This window comes from Tamandua tetradactyla, chromosome 3 (assembly GCF_023851605.1).
Source record: "Tamandua tetradactyla isolate mTamTet1 chromosome 3, mTamTet1.pri, whole genome shotgun sequence".
Classification (NCBI taxonomy): Eukaryota; Metazoa; Chordata; class Mammalia; order Pilosa; family Myrmecophagidae; genus Tamandua; species Tamandua tetradactyla.
Window position 1 is genome coordinate 65,925,977 of NC_135329.1, and position 19,536 is coordinate 65,945,512.

Consider the following 19,536-nt stretch of genomic DNA (forward strand, 5'->3'; position numbering starts at 1 on the left):
CTCTTGCCAGGTGGTCCTGGCGAAGCCTCCGCCACCCAAACCTGCGAAATGAGGCAGTCACCCCCGCTCCGTTAAATGGAGGAAGCCGGATGCCTTCAGGCCTTCCAGTTTCATCCTTGCAGCGCCCCCTGGGTGGACCCTTGGGCAGAGCTGTCACCTGAGGCGGGAGGTGGCGGGGCCTGAGCAGAGAGTGTGGCGGGTCGGCTGGCGAGGGGCTCCGTGGACGGGGGGCAGAGAGGACGGGGCAGAGCCTGGAAGGAGCAAGCCTGGAGCCGGGCACCTGCACCCTCTCTCTGTGACCCTCTTCCTCCTTCTTCTGTCGTGCGGTGGGCATTGCTAAGTGGGAGCCTTCGTGCCCCGTTGGGGAAGGTGGGGCAGCCCCGGGGGCACCCTCGGCTGTAAAGGTGGGGGGCATCCCCATGTGGCCCAGCACGGTGAGCCTGGGAGAAGCAGGTCATCTCAGAGGGACAGCTGGTGCACGGCCCCATTCCCTGAGGCCGAAAGTGGCGCCGGGGTGGCCAGGGCGGGGAGGGTGGTCCTTGCATGGTGGGTGGTCTCTGTCCGGGTGCTGAGACAGTGCTGGGTGTAGACAGGCTGAGGTCACAGCGTGTGCTGGTCCCTCTGGGCGGCGCGCTGGGAGGGGCAGGCCTGGGAGTTCATGGTGTGCATGTGACACTGAGTCGTGCTTGTAACTCCTGCCGCAGACAGAGAGCTGGCCTGGGGTTGCCCTGGCTATCACCCACCGGGGACTGGCCCCCCAGCGTCCCCTCCACACGTTTTGTAGGAACTGGCCTGTCCGGCAACCTCCCAGCACCTGGTGGAGGTGTCACCCCTTAGCCAGCCCTACGGGAAGAGGATTTGCAGCACACTCGGGCTCATCTGAGCCTTGTGACCTGGCTGTGGCTCCTGGGGACACCCGTAAAGGGACACGCACCTGCCCTGGCCCAGGTCACGATGGCCCAAGCTCCTGGCCCTGCTGCTGGCGCTGGTGGTGGTGTTGGGCGGCGGGGGGAGCAGGCTGCAGGCTCTGTGGGCGGACGGACAGACCTACGGGGGTCCATGGAGGAGCAGGGTACCCCCCACAGCGCCACCTGGAAGGGTGCAGAGGGACTGCGCACCCCGGATTCGCCATGGTCCTGGGTAAGGGCGGCCGCACGGCTCTCCCCTGTCCACCCCAGCCACCTGGGTGCTTGGGGCGCCGGGTCATCTGGGGAGGCTGCCCCACGCGCCCTGTTCAGGAAGGACTCATGGAACAGCTCCCCAGAGGCTCTGCCTATGGAGGCAGCTTTCGCAGATTTTATCACTTCTAGAAGCGAAGGCGTTTTGTTTTCTTTGGCCTTCGAAGGGAAGTGAGTCCTCGTGGCTTGGATCCCAACACGATGATGGAGGGTCTCGGGGGTGGTTGCTGCTGGCCGCGCTGTGCAGGAGAGGAGAGGCGTGGGCTGGGCTCAGTCACCATCCCGCCCTCTCCCCGTGTCGGCTCCGGAGAACCGGGGAGGCCACAGGACCCGGGAGCTGCTAGGCTGGACCTCCCTGCTTAGAGATCTCGGTTTGGATGCCAGGCTTTTTGGTTTTTAAACAGTTATTTTCACTTAGAACCCCACAGCAGGCTTCGAGGGCATTCAGACAACACTAAGGGGCAGTGAGTGCCCTGGGAAGGGCCTGGGCTGGACTTGGGGCCTTGCTGTTTCTTCCAAACAATGGCAAGGGCTTGGGCAGTGAGGACAGTGGGTCGGGCTCTGCCCCAGAAGCTGCACCCGGAAACACCGGATGACCTGCCTGCCTTCCTGGGTGCACGGAATGGGCCAGCGCCTGGAGGCCCAGCGTCCCTATCCCCCAGGACTATAAGGTTTTCATGGCAGAACCTTTTCCTCTGGGCAGCAGACTGCTGGGGAGGGTGGGTGCTCATGGTACTCAGGTTTAAATGCAGAACAGGATGTGGGAGAAAGGAAGGGGGACCTGGGGTCTGCCCCTCCCATTCCCCACTGCTTGGCTGTTGGGGCAAGTGTCTCCTGGGTGGTTGGGTGTGCTCAGAGGCGCTCTCAGACTCACTGCCCACCCTGTCCCGCTGCAGTTTCTCTGTCCATCCCCCACTGTGCCCAGGACAGAGCGACAGGGACCGTGCAGATTGATGAGGCTGCACTCTGAGCTTCTGCTTGTCTGTTTGATTAGCTGGGAATTGACGTGTCCGTTTGTCTCCGTGCCTGGCATGTCTCTTTGCTGATGGAGAAGTGTCCATGCCCATGCGTGCCCATCCCAGAAAGCAGGCCCTCGTGGGTCCCCACGACCTGGGAGCTGCTGTCCCCGGACGGCCAAGACCGTGTGGGCACCGTGCCCGATGGAGCTTTGACTTTCTGTAATTGTTTTCTACTTTTGTTTCCTGATTGGTTTCTTCCTGATAATGAAAGCAGTACATGGCATTACGGAAAATGGAAGAAAACAGAGGAGCGTGGCTCAGGGTCTGCAGGCAGAGGCCGCGCCCTTTCCCAGAAGCCTCGGTGCGGCCCCAGGAGGGCTCAGTCGCCTCTTGTTCTCCAGCCCCACCTGCCCCCATAAGGCTGATGAGCGCTTGTTGACTGAGTGGCCCCAAGGACCCTGGGCCCCGGGCCATTGGCTGCTGGGTGTACCTGGGCCAGGGCAGGGCTGGCGGCTTCTGGGAAGGGTGAAAATGGCCCAGGCAGTGTGTGCTGCTTTTGTTTCTGCTGGGAAAGGGCAGCTGGCGCTGGCGAGCCCTCGGGGCCTTGTGACGTTGGCATCAGCCGTTCCCAGCACCTCCAAGGCTGGGTGTCCGGGCCACAGCATTTTCCGAGCCCTGAGTGAGTGCAGAGGTGGGAGGAGCTGGTTCAGGCATGGGGGCCAGGCCGGTGGGAGTGGGTGGCCAGCAGGGCCAGAAGCTGGCACTTCAGCCCATCTCTGGGGAGGCGTAGGGTTTCAGCCAGGAGAGCAGGAGGATGGAGCCGCTGCCCGGGTGACAGAGCCGCTGGCACAAGTGGGGCACAGGCTGTCCCCTGCAGCTCCGTCTGCAGGTTTATCTCTTAGGCACCTTGGGATTTTGTTTCTCCTTAGGGAAGCGTGCATCCAGCCTGACAACAGGAAAGGGATACAGGCCAAGGACGTGAGGCCCCCGTGAAGGTGGGGGCGCAGGGAGCCAGAGACCTGGGCTCAAACCCCAGTTTTACCACTTATAAGTTTTGATTTCCTGGAGCCTTGGGTTTCTCACCTGGAACAGGGGCCCGTAATACCTAATGATAGGAGTACTCAATGAATGGCTGCTGTTACTGTAATAACACCAGCCTGGATAAAAGGGTTACAGTTCGGGCTGTAAACACAACAGTGATGAAGAGTCAAAGCCGCTTGGCCTTGGACTACTGGAATTAGAGGACATCACAAATCCAGATCCCTTTGTGTCCTCCGGGGATGAGAAGTGAGTCTGGCGGCATTTTAACTCAGCCCTTGGCCTTCTGAAGGTGGCCCACGGGGCTCCTCTAGGCTTCCCTCCTTCTGGCACTGCGCTTTGGGTCTCTGGGGAGCTGCCTCAGGACCCCAGACCCCTCCTGTCCCTCCAGCCCCTGCAGGCCCAATTACCCAGGATTCCTTGGGCCGAAGGCCTGGGCAGGGCTGGGCGGTGGCTTCCCAGCCTCATTGTCCCATGGACTCGGGGGTCCCTGACGGAGGGGTCAGGCAGGGGGACGCACTCAGGAAGAGGGTCTGCTTCTCCTCAGAGCCTGAGCTGGCCTGGGTCACCCGAGGGCCACTGGGCCAGGGAGAGGGCTCAGGGAGGCCCCAAAGCCCCAGTGCCTCGGGTAGAGTGGGCTGGGGGACAAAGCAAAAGCTATGTCCGCAGTCTCCACGGGACCTCTGTGGGGACACAGAGTTCGGGGCCTTTTACTCCTTCTCCCAGGGAACTGGGCCCCACACTGGCCTCCTTCAGGTGCAGCCGCCGTCTGGGTGCTGGGTGTTCCCTGGGTGGCCGAGCTCTGTCCCCACAAACAGGGCAACCAGCAGCCCTCTTAAACCCAAGCCATAGGCTTGGGGTGGACAGTCAGGGCTGACCGGGAGGGCAGCCAGGCCAGCCCTGCAGTATTCCCCGTTGCTCTCTCTGCCTGCGGGTCATCTCCCGACGCGGAACTGCTTCTAGAACATGGTCTCCGTCTTGCACAACAAGCCCCGACTGCAGTTCTCTCTCCCCACTCCCAGGGCTCAGTACAGACGCCACTGTCTCTGTGAAATTCCAAGTGGTTCTCAGAAGTGGACGCCCATCCTCATGTCGGGTAACTAGAGAAAATTCTCTTTTTGCTTTCCTCATCTTTCTGTTGGAAACTGACCTCTTCCCCTTCTCACAGCAGACCGTAGGACGACTGGCCCGGCACTGCTGTGGCCTCGTGGCCTGCTCTGTCCTGCTGCTTATTTCTCTCCCGTTGCCCTTTGGACAACCCATGGGCGGCAGTGCCTTTGGCATTGTGGGCCACCCGGAAGCCAGGCAGCCTGTCCCTGGAGTGCGTCCTGCTTGCCTGGCTCAGCCTGGGTTTGCCTTTCCTTCTGGGGCCGTTACTTATCACGCCCCCTGCCCTCGGAAGTGTCCGGGATGGGGGCTGCCCTCCTGTGAAGTCAGAGCTGGGGGCAGGCCCAGGTGCAAATGGCCAGTCACAAGAGCGTAGACAAATCCCAAAACAAGAACTTGGGGACCACCACGTTTCTGGGGGCTCCGTGAGGCTCACGTGGCTACACGTCCATGCAGACTGGAGATTCTCCCCAAATGCAGCTGAGCCAGCCGCGTTCTACTCTGCGCCCAGATCACGAGGCCCACGGAGGAGACCCTGCTCGGGGCACAGCCGAGAGGCAGCCCAGGAGTCCAGGAAGCCGTGGATGGCATGGGAAGTGCAGCCGCCGTAGTTCTGCGTTCTGGCATCTCACAAGGCCCAGTTATGTGGCAGAAAGCACCAGAGAATGTGTCGGGCTGGCTTTGCTTCAGACCATGAGGCGCAGACACTAGATTCTGTCAGATTTGAGGCACAGGGGCTGCTGCAGGTGCCAATTTGCGGGTGACTGCTCAGGAAGCCAGGCTGTTTGTAGTAGGTGGGCCTGGAGCTAAGCTGAGGGGTGTGAACGGGAGGCTCCAAAGGGGGAGAGAGGAAAGGGGAAGGGAAGGAGGAAGGAAGGAAGGAAGGAGGATGTCTGGAGCAGGTTTAGATTTGGGATGTAAAGGGCTCGCTCCCTCTCACTCCTGGCTCCCTTCTGCTCCTGGCACTGTCAGAGGAGGGGGGCCTGGTGCAGCCAGGCTGAAGGCAGGTGAGTGGCAGCCCGGGGAGCAGGTTTGCCCAGCCCCATTGCCCTCCCCACCCCCTGCCCCCCAGCTTGCCCGGTATCTGATGCCCGTGTCTTACTGCACGAACGAAGGAGGACCCGATGGCAGGAGCCCAGGCTTCGGAGCCTCAGTGCCGTGGTGGGTACCCCACGCTCCTGGCCTGTGCAGGGAGCTTCCTAGAGCCTATGGGGCTTCCCCTCCAGAACTGGGACATATACACCCGCTTTAGTAGCTTATGGCGAAGGTTTGTAATTTCTTATCGTGGTTATTTTTCTCTTATCAGTCCTGTGAAAAATGTGTTAGGAGGAGGTGTGGAAGGAAGTATATAGAAAGTGAAAATAAACCACGAGCCAGGCCGGCCATGCTGGCTCATGCTGGCGGGAAAGGTGGCCCCGGAGCTGGCTGGCCTTGGGCCGCACCCCTGCTTTCCCCAGGGCCATGTAGGGCTGGGACCCGGGCACCGCCTACGCTGGGACTGGAGACCCCCTGTCTGCTCCCCTCATTCGGGCTAGAGAGTTCTGCAGTGGCACAGGGTCGACCTGGGAGAGAGCTGCAGGGTGAGGTATGGAGCTTTCACTTGTGACATATGAGAAGAAGAGAGTGCAATGGCACTTTGCCCACTGAGCTCCTGGAGGGAAAAACAATTCATTCTCCATCCTGAGAGCATGGGCCCCATTGGGAGTCTACAGTTTCTTTCATGGAAGATTATAGTAATAGCGGCCCTCCTCTTCCTTTCCCCTCCCCTCTTCCCCATCCCTCCTCCCCTCCCCCATCCCTCTCTGTTCCCTCTCCTCCTCACTTCCCACCTCCTTCCTTCCATCACTTTTTGGTAAAATATATATAACATAAAATTGGTCATTTTAACCATTTTAAGTGTATAATTCAGTGGCATTAATTGCATTCCCAATGTTGGATGGCCATCACCATTATCCATTTCCAACACCTTTCATCTGCCCAGACGGAGCCTCTGTACCTATTGAGTTATAACTTCCCATTCCTTCCCAGGGCCCTGGAAACCTCTAGTCTCCTTCCTGTCTCTGGGAATCTGCCTATTCTAGATGTTTCATAAAAGTGGGCCATATCTGTCCTTTTGTGTTTGATGTTTCACTCAATGTGATGTCTTTAAGATTCATCCACCTTGTGTCATGGGTCAGAACCTCATTCTTTTTTGTGGCTGAATAGTATTCCATTGTATTAGCAAATACGACATTTTGATTATCCACTCATCTGTAGCTAGATACTCGGGTTGTTTCTGTCTTTTGGCAATTGTGGATAATGCTGCTGTGAGCATCAGTGTGCACACATCTGTCCAAGTCCTTGCTTTCAATTCTTTTGGGTACATACCTAGCAGTGGGATTGTGGGGTCAGAGGTGATTTGATGGATACCTCTCGGAGGGACCAGCAGACTGTGTTCCACAATGGCTGCCCCATTTTACTTCCCACCAGCAGTGAATTGGTGTTCTTATTTCTCCACATCCTCTCCAACACCTGTTATTTTCTGTCTTTTTGATAGTAGCCATTCAGTAGGTGTGAGATGGTGTCTCACTGTGGTTTTGGTTATATTTTCCTAATGACTGGTGATGTTGAGCATCTTTTCAAGTGCTTATTGGCTACTTATATTTTGTTTTTGGAGATACGCCTATTCATGTTTGCCCATTTTAAAATTGGGCTGTCTGTCTTTAGGTTCTTGAATTGAAGGATTTCCTTATATATTCTGGATATTAAACCCTTATCAGATATATTCTTTGCAAATATTATCTCCCATTCTGTGGCTTTTCTTTTTTATTGAGATAAAGAGTTGACACCTGTGTCATTTACCACCCATGTTCTCCAAAGCAAAAAGACCAAAAGACTTTCATTTATTCATTCATTTCACGCAGTTTGTCATTCCTCTCTTCCTTCAAGCAGTAAATACTTTTTAGGATTCTGCTATACACCAAGTGCCCTTCTAGCCCTGGAGATAGAGCAATGAATAAAATAGGTGTACATCTCTGCTCTCGTGGAACTTACATTCTAGTGGGAGGGGGAGGGAATAAGCAAGTAAATAAGTGAAATATATGTCAGACGGAGAGAGAGGTTTTGGGGGAAAATACAGTGAGGGAAGGATACAGGGAGTATGAAGAGGGTGGGCTGTGCCGCTCTCAATGTGGAACCAGGAAGGACCTCACTGAGGTCACGTTTGTACTAAGACATGAAGGAGGAGAGAGAAGGCTCTAGTTTCTTGGGAACACAGGGGCGTCTCCTGGTCTTTCCTTTCTTTTCCAGGTTCCACTGAATTCAGCTTCTGGCTGATTCTCCTCAGGCTTTTTTCTCTCTAAATTTCATTCTCTTACAAAGAACAGCAGAAGTAGGGTTGAGACCCATCCAGTTTGGGGTGAACCGCACCTTAGCTGAAGTCACCTCGTCAAAGGTCCTGCTTACAATGGGTGCACACCCATTAAACTTATAACTTTATTTATAAATTTAAGGACATGCTTTCTTGACGGGTATGTGCAGATCAAAACCACCGCAGGGAGTGAGACTTCTCCATGTGTAGGAGAAAAGCATTCTAAGCGTAGGACTCAGTGGGTGTAAAAGCCCTGGGGTGGATGCATCCTAGCAGGTTTGGGGAACAGCAAGAGGCCAGTGTGGCTGGAGTTGAGAACAGGTAGTGTGGAAGGAGATGAAGTCTGGGAGGTACTGAGGGTAGCAGGGCAGTGAGGAGGGGTGCAATGCCTGTGCAGCTGGTCGACCACTGAAGTCACGGGAGGACTGTGGGTGTGTGCTACCTTGCCGTGGGCATTATTTAAATGTAATTTTATTGAGAAACCTTCACACACATATAGTCCATCCAAGTATACAATCAGTGGTTCAAAATACCATCACATAGTTGTGCATTCATCATCACGATCATTTTTAGAACATTTATATCACTTCAGAAAAAAAAAACAACAAAAAAACCCAATCATCCCATACCCATTACCCCTGCCTCTTATTGACCACTAGTATTGCAGTCTGCCCAATTTTAAGACTTACAATAAAAGTAGGTTAACCGGGACAGGGCAGCAGTTGGCAGAGATAGGTAAATAAATCAGTGGAACAGAATGAAACATCCAGAAACAAAACAAAACATACAAACACGGGCAATTGACTTTTTCCTCTGAATATAGCTTAGCAATCATTATCAAAGATCAGAGTTACTGGATTACAGTTCAGTAAATTCAGGTATTTCCTTCTGGCTATTCTAAAACACTAGACATTAAAAAGAAATGTCTGTATAAACAGTTAGTAGTCACTGTCATTTGTTACATCCTAATTTCTCAGATCACCTCCCCCCTCATTTGATCATTCTCTCAATCTTTAGGGATATCTGAGCAATGACCACTTTTCTGTCTTTGTGCTGGAAAGGGGGTTGAACTTGTGGGGTAGAAGATTGAACCTGGCTGATGCTCCAGGAAAGACTGGTACCTCTGGGTTTCAGGACTTATCTGGTCTAGGATCCATCTGGAGGCCTTAAGTTTCTAAAACAAAAACTTACTAAAAAAAACGTTTATAGAGTCTTAGAACCCAGAGTATGCCCTAGGGCTTTCAGGAATACTGCAGTTTGGGGCTTGGCATACTGTGATAGTTTGTAGTGTCTGACTAAAGCTTGCATAAGAGTAGCCTCCAGAATGATCTCTCAACCCTATTAGAAATCTCTTAGTCACTGAAAACTTTGTTTCATTTCTTTCCCCCGTTTGGCCAAGAAATCATTCTCAATCCCACAATGCCAGGCCAGGCTCATCCCTGGGAATTATGTCTCATGCAGGGGGGTAGGTAGTGCGTTTATTTGCAGAGCTGGCTTAGAGAGAGGCCATATCTATGCAAGCAAAGGGCTCTCTGGGGATGACTTTTAGGTATAATTATAAGTAGGCTTAGCTTCACCATTGCAGAAATACATTTCATGAGGGCAAACCTCAAGATCAAGGAATTGACTTATTGAATTGGGAGTGACTTAATAGCTGAGAGAATATCAGGAATTCCCCAGGTAGGGAAGTTTAATATTTCCACCTTTTCCCCCAGTAGCTCAAGATGACTTTGCAAATGCATTTTTATTTTCTGCCCCAGATTCTCTGGAATGTATCCAAGTATTGCATTAACCTGTACAGAAAAGCAGGATCTCATTCTTTATTCTAGGTTCCATGTAGTTAGATGAACTGTTTGAATAAACTGACCAGATGCATTAAATTAGATAGTGTGCTATAGAAAATTTTAATTTTGGATGAACTAAATGTCTCTTCCTTTGGTCTCACACAGAAATTAAAGTTTTAAAACACAGATAATATCATCCTTTATTCTGTTTTCTGATTTACCTTAGTCCTAACCAGGTCCTTTTCATTCGTATCTCTAATTGGAGCCTCATCTCTTTTTCAGCATCTTTAACAGTTGCTGTATAGGATAATGCTGACTTTCAAAACTGCAGAACTCTACTTCTGAGTCTGAGGTGTCACACAAATGCCCAAAGTTCCAAAGTACTGCCAGGTTATACACGAAGAGTACAGCATCTCAGAATTTAGAAAGAAAAGTTAAAACTCAGGAATAGATGACTGCTAGAAGAGCTTACAATCTAGGAACCTTTACAGTAAGCCTTATTGAACATTCTGTACTCTTTAATCACTGATTGCCTGATCTCTGCCCACATTCTATCCCCTGATAACCTATGCTCTTGAATTCAAGTCTCAGAGTTTGCTCATTATAGTTGGTTTATATTAGTGAGGCCCCAGAATATTTGTCCTCTTGTTTCTGGCTTGTTTCATGCAACATAATATCCTTAAGGATCATTCACCTAATTGTATGCCTCACAACTTCATTCCTGTCTGTAGCCTCTCAATATTCCATCGTATGTATATGCCATGTTTAGTTCTTCCGTCATCAGTCGATGTACCCTTAGGTCGCTGCCATCCTTTGCAAATTGTGAGTAATGCCACCATAAGTACCAGTGTGAAAATGGCCATTTGTATTCAGTTCAATGAATTTGCTTTCAGTTCTTCTAAATATATACCCTAATAACAAGATTACAGGTTCATATGACAGCCCTGTACTTAGTTTCCTGTGGAACTAGCACACTGTCCTTCAGAGGGGCTGCACCATTCTATTTCCCTACCAACAAGGAATAGGTTTATCTTCCTCTCCTATGTTCTCCAGCACTTAAAAAGTTTTATTCACACACCATACAATCCATCCTAAGTGCACAATCAATGGTTCACAGTTGTACTGGTCTTGCTATGTACCCCAGGTCTTTTTCCAGATCCAGTCTTTGTGGGGACAGCCATGTTTCTTTAATCGTCATTCAGTACTGTAGGGTGGAAACACATTGATTTGATTATCTCCACAAAGGTAGTGCTCCAAATTGTGGGTGTGGCCCTTTGATGAGATTATCTCTGTGAAGATGTGGCATGCTCAATTGTGGGTGTGGCCCTTTTATTAGATGGAGACATGACTCCACCCATTCAAGGTGGGTCTTGATTAGTTTGTTGGAGTGCTTTAAAAGAGAAAACATTTTTGGATTAAGTACAAAGCTGATGCAGATGCTTGGAGAACAGTTGCTTCAGAGCTGACAGAGTCAACATGAGACCCAGACATTTGGAGGTGCAGAGCCCAGCAGACATTGCCATGTGCCTTCACATGAGATGCTAAGCAAGCCAATACCCAGACTTGCGTCCTGGAGAAGCTAAGGGAAGGTTCATGGACATCAGGCGAGGAACCCTTATAGGAAACAGAGGAGCCCAGGAACAAGGGACCAACAGATGCCAGCCATGTGCCTTCCCAACTGACAGAGGAGTTCTGGATGCTATAAGCCTTTCTTGTGTGAAGACTACCTCTTGTGGGTGCCTTAGTTTGGATCTTTTCTCAGCCTTAGAACTGTAAACTTGTTACTTATTAAATTCCTTTTTTAAAAGCCATTCTATTTCTAGTATATTACATTCCAGCAGTTTAGCAACCTACTGCATTGGTATAATCACATAGTTGTATATTCACCACCACAATCTACATGAGAACATTTCCATTTCTTCCACAAGGAGTGAAGAAGAGGAGAAAAGAAAAAATAAAAAAAGAAAAAGAGAAACAATAGCAAAAAGAAGAGCCCCATACCCCTTCTTTATATCCTCCTCTTACTGACATTTAGCTTTGGTATATTGCCTTTGTCACACTTAATGGATGCACATAGAATGTTGCTGTTAATTACAGACCCTAGTTTGCATTGATTGTATTTTTTCCATATACCATCCCAGTTTTAACACCTTACAATGATGACCTTCAACTGTTCTCCCTCAAGTAAAAACTTTTCTATATTTGTACATTTAATCAGCATCATTGTCCACTCTAGGCTATGTTATACAGATCCAGTCTTTAGCCTCTGTCTTACCTTCTGGTGTCATTCATGCCCCTAGCCTTTCTCATTCAACCATACTCACACTCAGTGTCATTCGGTGTCTTCATATTATTGCACTACATCAGATAATATTGTGCTATCCATTTATGGATGTTTGCAATCAATCTTGCTGCACATTTTGCAATTGTTCAGCACCAAAGGCCCAGTCTCTACCCTCTTTCTATTTCCTGGTAACCTGTATTCTCAACTTTAATTCTCAAAGTTTGCTCATTGATGTTAGTTCGTATTAGTGAGATCATATAGTATTTCTTATTTTGTTTCTGGATTATTTCACTCAACATAATGTCCTCAAGGTTCATCCACATTGTGGCATGCTTCATGACTTTATTCTTTCTTAGAACTGTGTACTATTCCATTGTATATATATATATACACCACAGTTTGCTTAGCCACTCGTTTATTGATGGACATCTGAGTTGTTTTCATCTCTTGGCAATCATGACTAGTGCTGCTATAAATTTTGATGTGCGAATGCCCATTTGTGTTCCTGTTTTCATTTCCTCTGAATATATACTCAGTAATGAAATTGCTGGATCATACAGTTATTCCATATTTAGCTTCCTGATGAACTGCCAGACTGCCTTCCAGAGCAGTTGCATCGTTCTACACTCCCACCAATAGTGAATGAGTATATCTACTTCTCCGCACACTCTCCAGCATTTGTAGTTTTCTGCTTTTAAAATAATGGCCATTCTAAGTAGGTGTGAGATGATATCTCATTGTGATTTTGATTTGCATTTTCTTAATCACTACTGAAGTTGAGCATCTTTTCATATGTTTTTGAACCATTTGCAGTTCCTTTTTGGAAAAGTATATCCATGTCTTTTGCCCATTTTTAATTACATTGTTTGTCTTTTTTGCTGTTGAGTGTAGTAACTCTTTATATATTCTGGATATTAAACCCTTATTTGATATATGGTTTCCAAATATTGTCTCCCATTGCATAGGGTGTGTTTTTACTTTCCTGACTGTTTCAGTTTGTTCAAGCTGCAAGAATGCAATATACCAGTAATGGAATGGCTTTTAAAAAGAAAATTTATTAAGTTGCAAGTTAACAGTTCTAAAGCCATGAAAATGTCCAAATAAGGCACCAGTAAGAGGTTACCTTCACTCAGGAAAGGCTGATACCATCCAGGACACCTCTGTCAGCTGGGAAGGTATGTGGCTGGTGTCTGCTGGGGTCTCTGGCTTCTGATCACTTCTCACAGCTGGGAAGGCGCATGGTGATGTCTGCTAGCTTTATCTCCTCATTTCATAAGACTTCCTCGGGGGCATTTTCATCGTGCATTTCCAAAGATATCTGCTGTTTGAGCTTCCAAAATGGTTCCCTCATAAAGGGTTCCAGTAAGTGACTCCACTTTGAATGGGTAAGTCACATCTCCATGGAAACAATAAAAAGATACCACCAAGCAACACTGAATGAGGATTAAAGAATGGGGCTTTTCTTGGGTACACAACAGTTTAAATCTGGCATACTGACAAAGTTCTTTGATGTGGAAAAATATTAAATTTTGAGGAGATTCCATTTATTTATCTTTTTTCATTGTTTGCATTTTGAATATCTTATCAAAGATCAACTGGCCATAAATGAGGGGGTCCACCTCTGAAAACTCAATTTAATTCCGTTGGTCAGTATCTCTAGCTATATGCTAGTACCCTGCTGTTTTGACCACTGTAGCTTTGTAATATGCTTTAAATAGAGGTAGTGTGAGAACTTGCACTTCATTTTTATTTTTCAAGATATTGTTAGCTACTTGGGGACCCTGCCCTTCCAAATAAATATCATTACTGGCTTTTCTATTTGTGCAAAGTAAATTTTTTGGATTTTAATTGGTACTGCATTGAATCTATAAAGGAATTTGGATAAAATTGACATCTTAATTGTATTAACTATTCTAATCCATGAACATGGTATGTCCTTCCATTTATTTAGGTCTTCCTTGATCTCTTTTAGCAACGCCTTCTGTATTTAACCAAAAAAAAAAAAAGGTCTTCTTGTCCTTGGTTAAATTTATTAAATATTGATTCTGTTGGTTGTAAATGTAAATGGAATTTTTTTCTTGATTTCTTCCCAGATTACTCATTGCTTTAAAAACGTTACTGATTTTTGTATAGTGATCTTGTATCCTGCCACTTTGCCATACTTGTTTACTAGTTCTAGTAGATTTACTGTAGATTTTTGAGGATTTTCTACATATAGGATCATGTCATCTGCAAACTGGAAAAAAATTCTTTCTTTCCAATTTAGATGGCTTTTATTTATTTTTCTTGCCTAATTGCTCTAGCTAGAACTTCCAGCACAATGTTGAATAACAATGGTGACGGGGGCATCCTTGCCTTGTTCCTGATCTTTACAAGGAAATCTTTCAGTCTTTCCCCATTGAGAATTATGTTAGCTGTGGGTTTTTCATATATTCCCTTTATCATGTTGAGGAAGTTTCCTTATGGTCCTATCCTTTGAAGTGTTTTCATTAAGAAAGAATGCTGAATTTTGTCAAATGACTTTCTGCATCATTTGAGATGATCATGTGGGTTTTCCTCTTTAACTTATTGATATGATGTGTGACATCAACTGATTTTTGGTATTGAACAACACTTGAATAACTGGAATAAAACCCACTTGGTCATGGTGTATAATTCTTTTAAGATTTTGCTGGATTCAATTTGGAGGTATTTTGTTGAGGATTTTTGTATCTATATTCATTCATCCATCTATATTAATTAAAGAAAATAGTCTGTAATTTTCTTTTCTTTTATTATCTTTGTCTGGCTTTGGTATTAGGATTATGGTGGCTTCATAGAATGAGTTAGGTAACTTCCCATCCTCTTCAGTTTTTTTTTTTTAATAGTTTAAGCTGGATTGGTATGAATGTTTCCTTGAGTGTTTAGTAGAAATCACATGTGAGGCCATCTTGTCCTGGACTTTTCTTTTTTGAGGAGTGTTTTTTGTGATTAATATAGCCTCTTTACTTGTGATTGGTTTGTTGAGGGCTTTTTCTTCTCAAGTCAATGTTGGCTGTTCATGCTTTTCTAGGAGATTGTCCATTTCATCTAGATTGTCTAGTTTGTTAGCATATATTTGTTCACAGGATCCTGTCATTATCTCTTTTATTTCTGTAAGGCCAGAAGTTATGTCCCCCCTCCCATTTCTGATGTTATTTGTTTTCATCCTCTCTCTTTTTATTTGTGAGCCTAGCTAAGAGTCCATCAATTTTATTGGTATTGTCAAAGAACTAGCTTCTGTTTTTATTGATTCTTTATTGTTTTCATGCTCTCAATGTCACTTATTTTGGGTCTAATCTTTACTTCTTTCCTTCTGTTTGCTTTCGGGTTAGTTTGTTCTTCTTTCTCTAGTTCCTCCAGATAAGTAGTTAATTCCTCAATTTTTGCCCTTTCTTCTTTTTTAATATAAGCATTTAGGGCAATAAATTTCTCTCTCAGCACTGACTTTGCTGTGTCCCAAAAGTTCTGATATGTTGTGTTCTCATTTTCATTTGCCTCAAAATATTTACTGATTTCTAATTTATTCCTTAACCCACTGGCTGTTTAAGAGTGTGTTGTTTATCCTCCATATATTTGTTAATTTTCCAGCCTTCTGTCTTTTATTGATTTCCAACTTCATTCCATTATGATCTGAGAAAGTGCTTTGTATACTTTCAGTATTTTAAAATTTACTGAGACCTGTTTTCTGACCCAACATGTGAGCTATGCTGGAGAATGATCTATGAGCACATGAGAAAAATGTATATCCTGTTGTTGTTGGGTGCAATGCAATGTTGTTGTTGGTTAAGTCTAGTTCATTTATCATATTATTAAAAAATCTCTTTTTCCTTATTGATTCTCTCCCTAAATGTTCTATCCACTGATAAGAGTACTGTATTGAAGTCTCCATCTAGAGGTGTCTACTTCTCCCTTCAGTGTTGTCTGTGTTTGCCGCATGCATTTTGGGGTACTCTTGTTCATAGCATAGATATAAATGATAGTATGTCTTCTTGATGGATTGTCCCTTTTATTTAGACATAGTACCCTTCTTTGTATCTTTTAATTTTTTACGTTTGAAGTCTAATTTGGCTGTTATTAGTATAGCTACTCCTGATCTTTTCTGGTTATTGGCTGCATGAAATATCTTTTTCCATCCTTTCACTTTCTACCTGTTTTTGTCCTTGGGTCTTAAGTGAGTTTCTTGTAGACAGCTATAGATAGATCTTTTTTTTTTTTTTTAATTCATTCTGCCAATCTGCATCTTTTGACTGGGGAGTTTAATCCATTAATAATTAATATTATTACTATAAAGGCAATACTTTCTTCAGCTATGGTTTCTTTTGGATTTTATCTGTTATATCTTTTTTTTTTTTTTAACTTTTTACTCTATTTGTTACCCTTACTGCTCATCTTCATTTCTATTCTCTTCTCCAAACCTACCTCCTGTCTTTTCCTATCTGCCTGTACTGCTCGTTTTAGTATTCCTTGTAGAGCAGGTCTCTTGTTCACAAAATCTCTTGGTGTCTATTTGTAAATATTTCAAACTCTCCATCATTTTGGAATGACAGTTTTGCCAGATGTGGAATTCTCAGTTGGCATTTTTCTCTTTCAGTATCTTAAACATATCATACCACTGCCTTCTCACCTCCATGGTTTCTGCTGAAAAAATCCACACTTAATCTTATTGAGCTTCCTTTGTATGTGATGGATCACTTTTCTCTTGCTGTCTTCAGGATCCTCTCTTTGTCTTTGACATTAGAATCTGATTGGTAAGTGTCTTACAATAGGTCTATTTGGATCTATTCTGTTTGGGGTGTGCTGTACTTCCTGGTCCTATAATTTTACGTCTTTCTTAAGAGTTGGGAAACTTTCAGTGATTATTTCCTCCATTATTCTTTCTGTCCTTTTCCCCTTCTCTTCTCCTTCTGGGACACCCAAAACATGTATATTTGTGTGGTTTATGTTGTCATTCAGTTCCAAGAAATGCTGCTCAAAATTTTCCATCCTTTTTTCTATCTGTTCTTTTCTATCCTCTAGTTCACTAATCCTTTCTTCTGCCTCTTCAAATCTGTTGTTTTGTCTCCATTATGTTTGCCATGTCTTATAATGTGCCATTCATTCCCATGAGTTCTGCCATTTGTTTTTTCAAGCTTTCATGATCTTCTGTATGGACTCCTTATATCTTCTTTATATCCTTCATCTCTTTTGTCATATTTTCCTTCAACTTGTTGATTTTATTTAAAAGATTTGTTTGAACATCTTTAATAAGTTGCTTCAACTTCTGTATCTCAGTTGAGGTGTTAGTTTGTTTCTTTGGTTAAGCTAAGTCTTTGTGCTTCCTGGTATGAGTCATGATTTTTTTGCTGCCTTGAGGCATCTGATTTCCTTCTTTGTTTATTCTGGAGGTCATTTTTATGTCTTTTGCCTAAGGTTTTCATGTTGGTGGGCTTTGTTCTCTATCTGTTCATCTCTCTTGCTTACCAGATGTCAAATTACCTCTGCCTCCCAGTTTCCCCCAAAACCAGATGCCCACAGCAGTCTGTCTCAGAGATGGGAAGAAGGCCTTGGACCCCACAGCAAGGTCTCCCTTTTGGAGTAAAACAAGTTTGCTGTCTCCCACTGATGTTGTTTTTCACTGGCCCACAAAACCTGAGTTTGTTTTAAGGCACAGCTTTAACAGTTGTGTTGTCCATGTATCTCAGTGAAAATGCGAGTGAGTTCCTGTGCAGGGGATGTAGACTAGCTCCAGTGGGCCTGGGATAGGATCTGAGAAGGCTCTAAAAAGCACTGCAGCTTTTCTGCCATTATGGTTTGCTCAGCAGATGAGGCTTTTCAGTGAGTCAGTTGTTCTCAGAAGCTGTTTTCCTCTTGGAGCCTAGGCTGCATCTGATTGGGCAGGGTTGGATTATCTCCTGGAGTCCAGGCTGCTTCTCACCTGGTGAGGTGGAGCTACCTCCTGAAGCCCGAGCTTTGTCTCACCTAGTGGGTCTGAAATTGAAGGTTCCTGTGTGCCCCACTTCCCTCAATGTGGGGCTGTGCCCCCCACTGTTCATGGGGTAGAGGATTTGCCCAGCTCCCCAGGCTGCAACCATCCCACCAGGCAAGGATAGGGCCTCCCTCTGCTGCTTCCCTCAGGGCTGGGGGCTGGGCACCAGGACCCAGGGCTGGAAACATAATCTCTGCCCATGTTTTCTCAGACACTTTGAACCTCACTAACCTGGGCCTTGAGATGTCCTCCCCTGTCTCCCAGGTCTCCAAATGGTAGAGGTCTGTCTCACTGCCATGAGAGATTTTATAGTCTAAGTCACCAGTGGGAGGGTGTTCTAGTTTGCTAGCTGCCGGAATGCAACACACCAGAGACAGATTGGCTTTTAACAAAAGGGAATTTATTTTGTTAGTTCTTCAGAGGAAAGGCAGCTAAACTTTCATCTGAGGTTCTTTCTTACGTGGGAAGGTTCAGGTGATCTCTGCTGGCCTTCTCTCCAGGCCTCTGGGTTCCAACAACTTTCCCTGGGGCGATTCCTTTCTGCATCTCCAAAGGCCTGGGTTGAGCTGTGAGTGCTGAGATGAGGTATGCCAAGCTGCTTGGACTGTGCTATGTTGAGCTCTCTCATTTAAGCACCAGCCAATTAAGTCAAACATCGTTCATTGCAGCAGGCACTCCTCCTAGCCAACTGCAGATGTAATCAGCAACAGATGAGGTTCGTATACCATTGGCTCATGTCCACAGCAACAGAACCAGGTGCCTTCACCTGGCCAAATTGATAACTGAATCTAACTACCACAGAGGGGTCCCAGCTGCTGCCTCTGTGCCCTTCCTGTGCTATGTGAGACTGAGTGAGGGAGAGGGGAGATGATGGGCCAGTCCAGGACTAAGGTTTCCTAGGTGATATTTTTCTCTTTCTTCAATTCAGTCTCTCTCTTCCTCCAGAGTTCTGAACAATTCATAATTGACCCCTTTTACATTGAATCTCTGGGAAGAGGTTTTCAGTAGCTGTTTATGTTGCCATGATGATAATGTCATCCCATGTGCATTTTAAGGGGACAGGCTGGCTAGACTTGTTGGCTGGGCAGAATCAATGGGTCCAGTCAGGAGGCTATTGCAGTAATTCAAGTGACAGGTGATGGTGGTTTGGAGCAGGATGTGGCAGTGGATGGGTGAGAAGTGGTCTGGTGCTGGATGTCTTTTAATTGATTGATTGATTGCAGGTTGAGCTGACAGGATGTGATGATGGCACAGAGAGAGAGGAGTCAAGGAGGACTCTAGGACTTTGGCCTGAGTAACTGGGACTACGGCGTTATCCCAGGAGGTTTGGTTCCATGTGGCAAGGGTGGGGAGAGACTCAGTGACTGGGTCTGAGTGTGCTCCTTTTGTGAGGGGGTTGAGGAGGCAGATGGGTACTTGAGAGTGGAGTTCAGGGGTGAGATCTAGGCTGAAAATGTAGCTTTGGTTCCTGAAATACAGAGGGTGAGAATCCCAACTCTGGTGCAACCCCTCATTTTACATATGGGGAAAGTGAGTCCTTCAGAGGGAAGGGATTTTTTCTAAGCATGTTTCTGTCAGAGTTAAGATTGAAAATCTAGTTTCCTTCCCCTCCATCCAAGGATGTGCATATATTCAGGCACCACTTTGAACTTCTGTTTGCATTGAGATTTGTAATACATTTTGTCTTATTTCACTTGCAGATGTTTTCTTTCTTTCGGCCCTCCTACCCTTTGTCTTTCTCCCTGTCCTCCACTGATCCAGCCCCATTTCCTCTTTACACTGGGGCAAACCTGGAGAGGCTGGCCACTTGTCAGTAGTCTCCTGGTCCTTTCAGGACTTGCTCAAGTGCAG

The 19,536-nt window shown here is 46.4% G+C and overlaps 1 protein-coding gene across 1 annotated transcript in view; it reads left to right on the plus strand.

The window, feature by feature from the left end:
- Positions 1-419: 419 nt before the first annotated feature.
- The window catches only part of LOC143675600 (uncharacterized), a 41,659-nt gene continuing 22,542 nt past the window's right edge, over positions 420-19,536 (plus strand). The window contains exons 1-4 of the mRNA XM_077151726.1: positions 420-434; positions 705-817; positions 925-1,140; positions 4,198-4,271. Coding sequence (XP_077007841.1) covers positions 420-434; positions 705-817; positions 925-1,140; positions 4,198-4,271 — 418 coding nt within the window. The remainder of the gene's footprint in view (positions 435-704; positions 818-924; positions 1,141-4,197; positions 4,272-19,536) is intronic.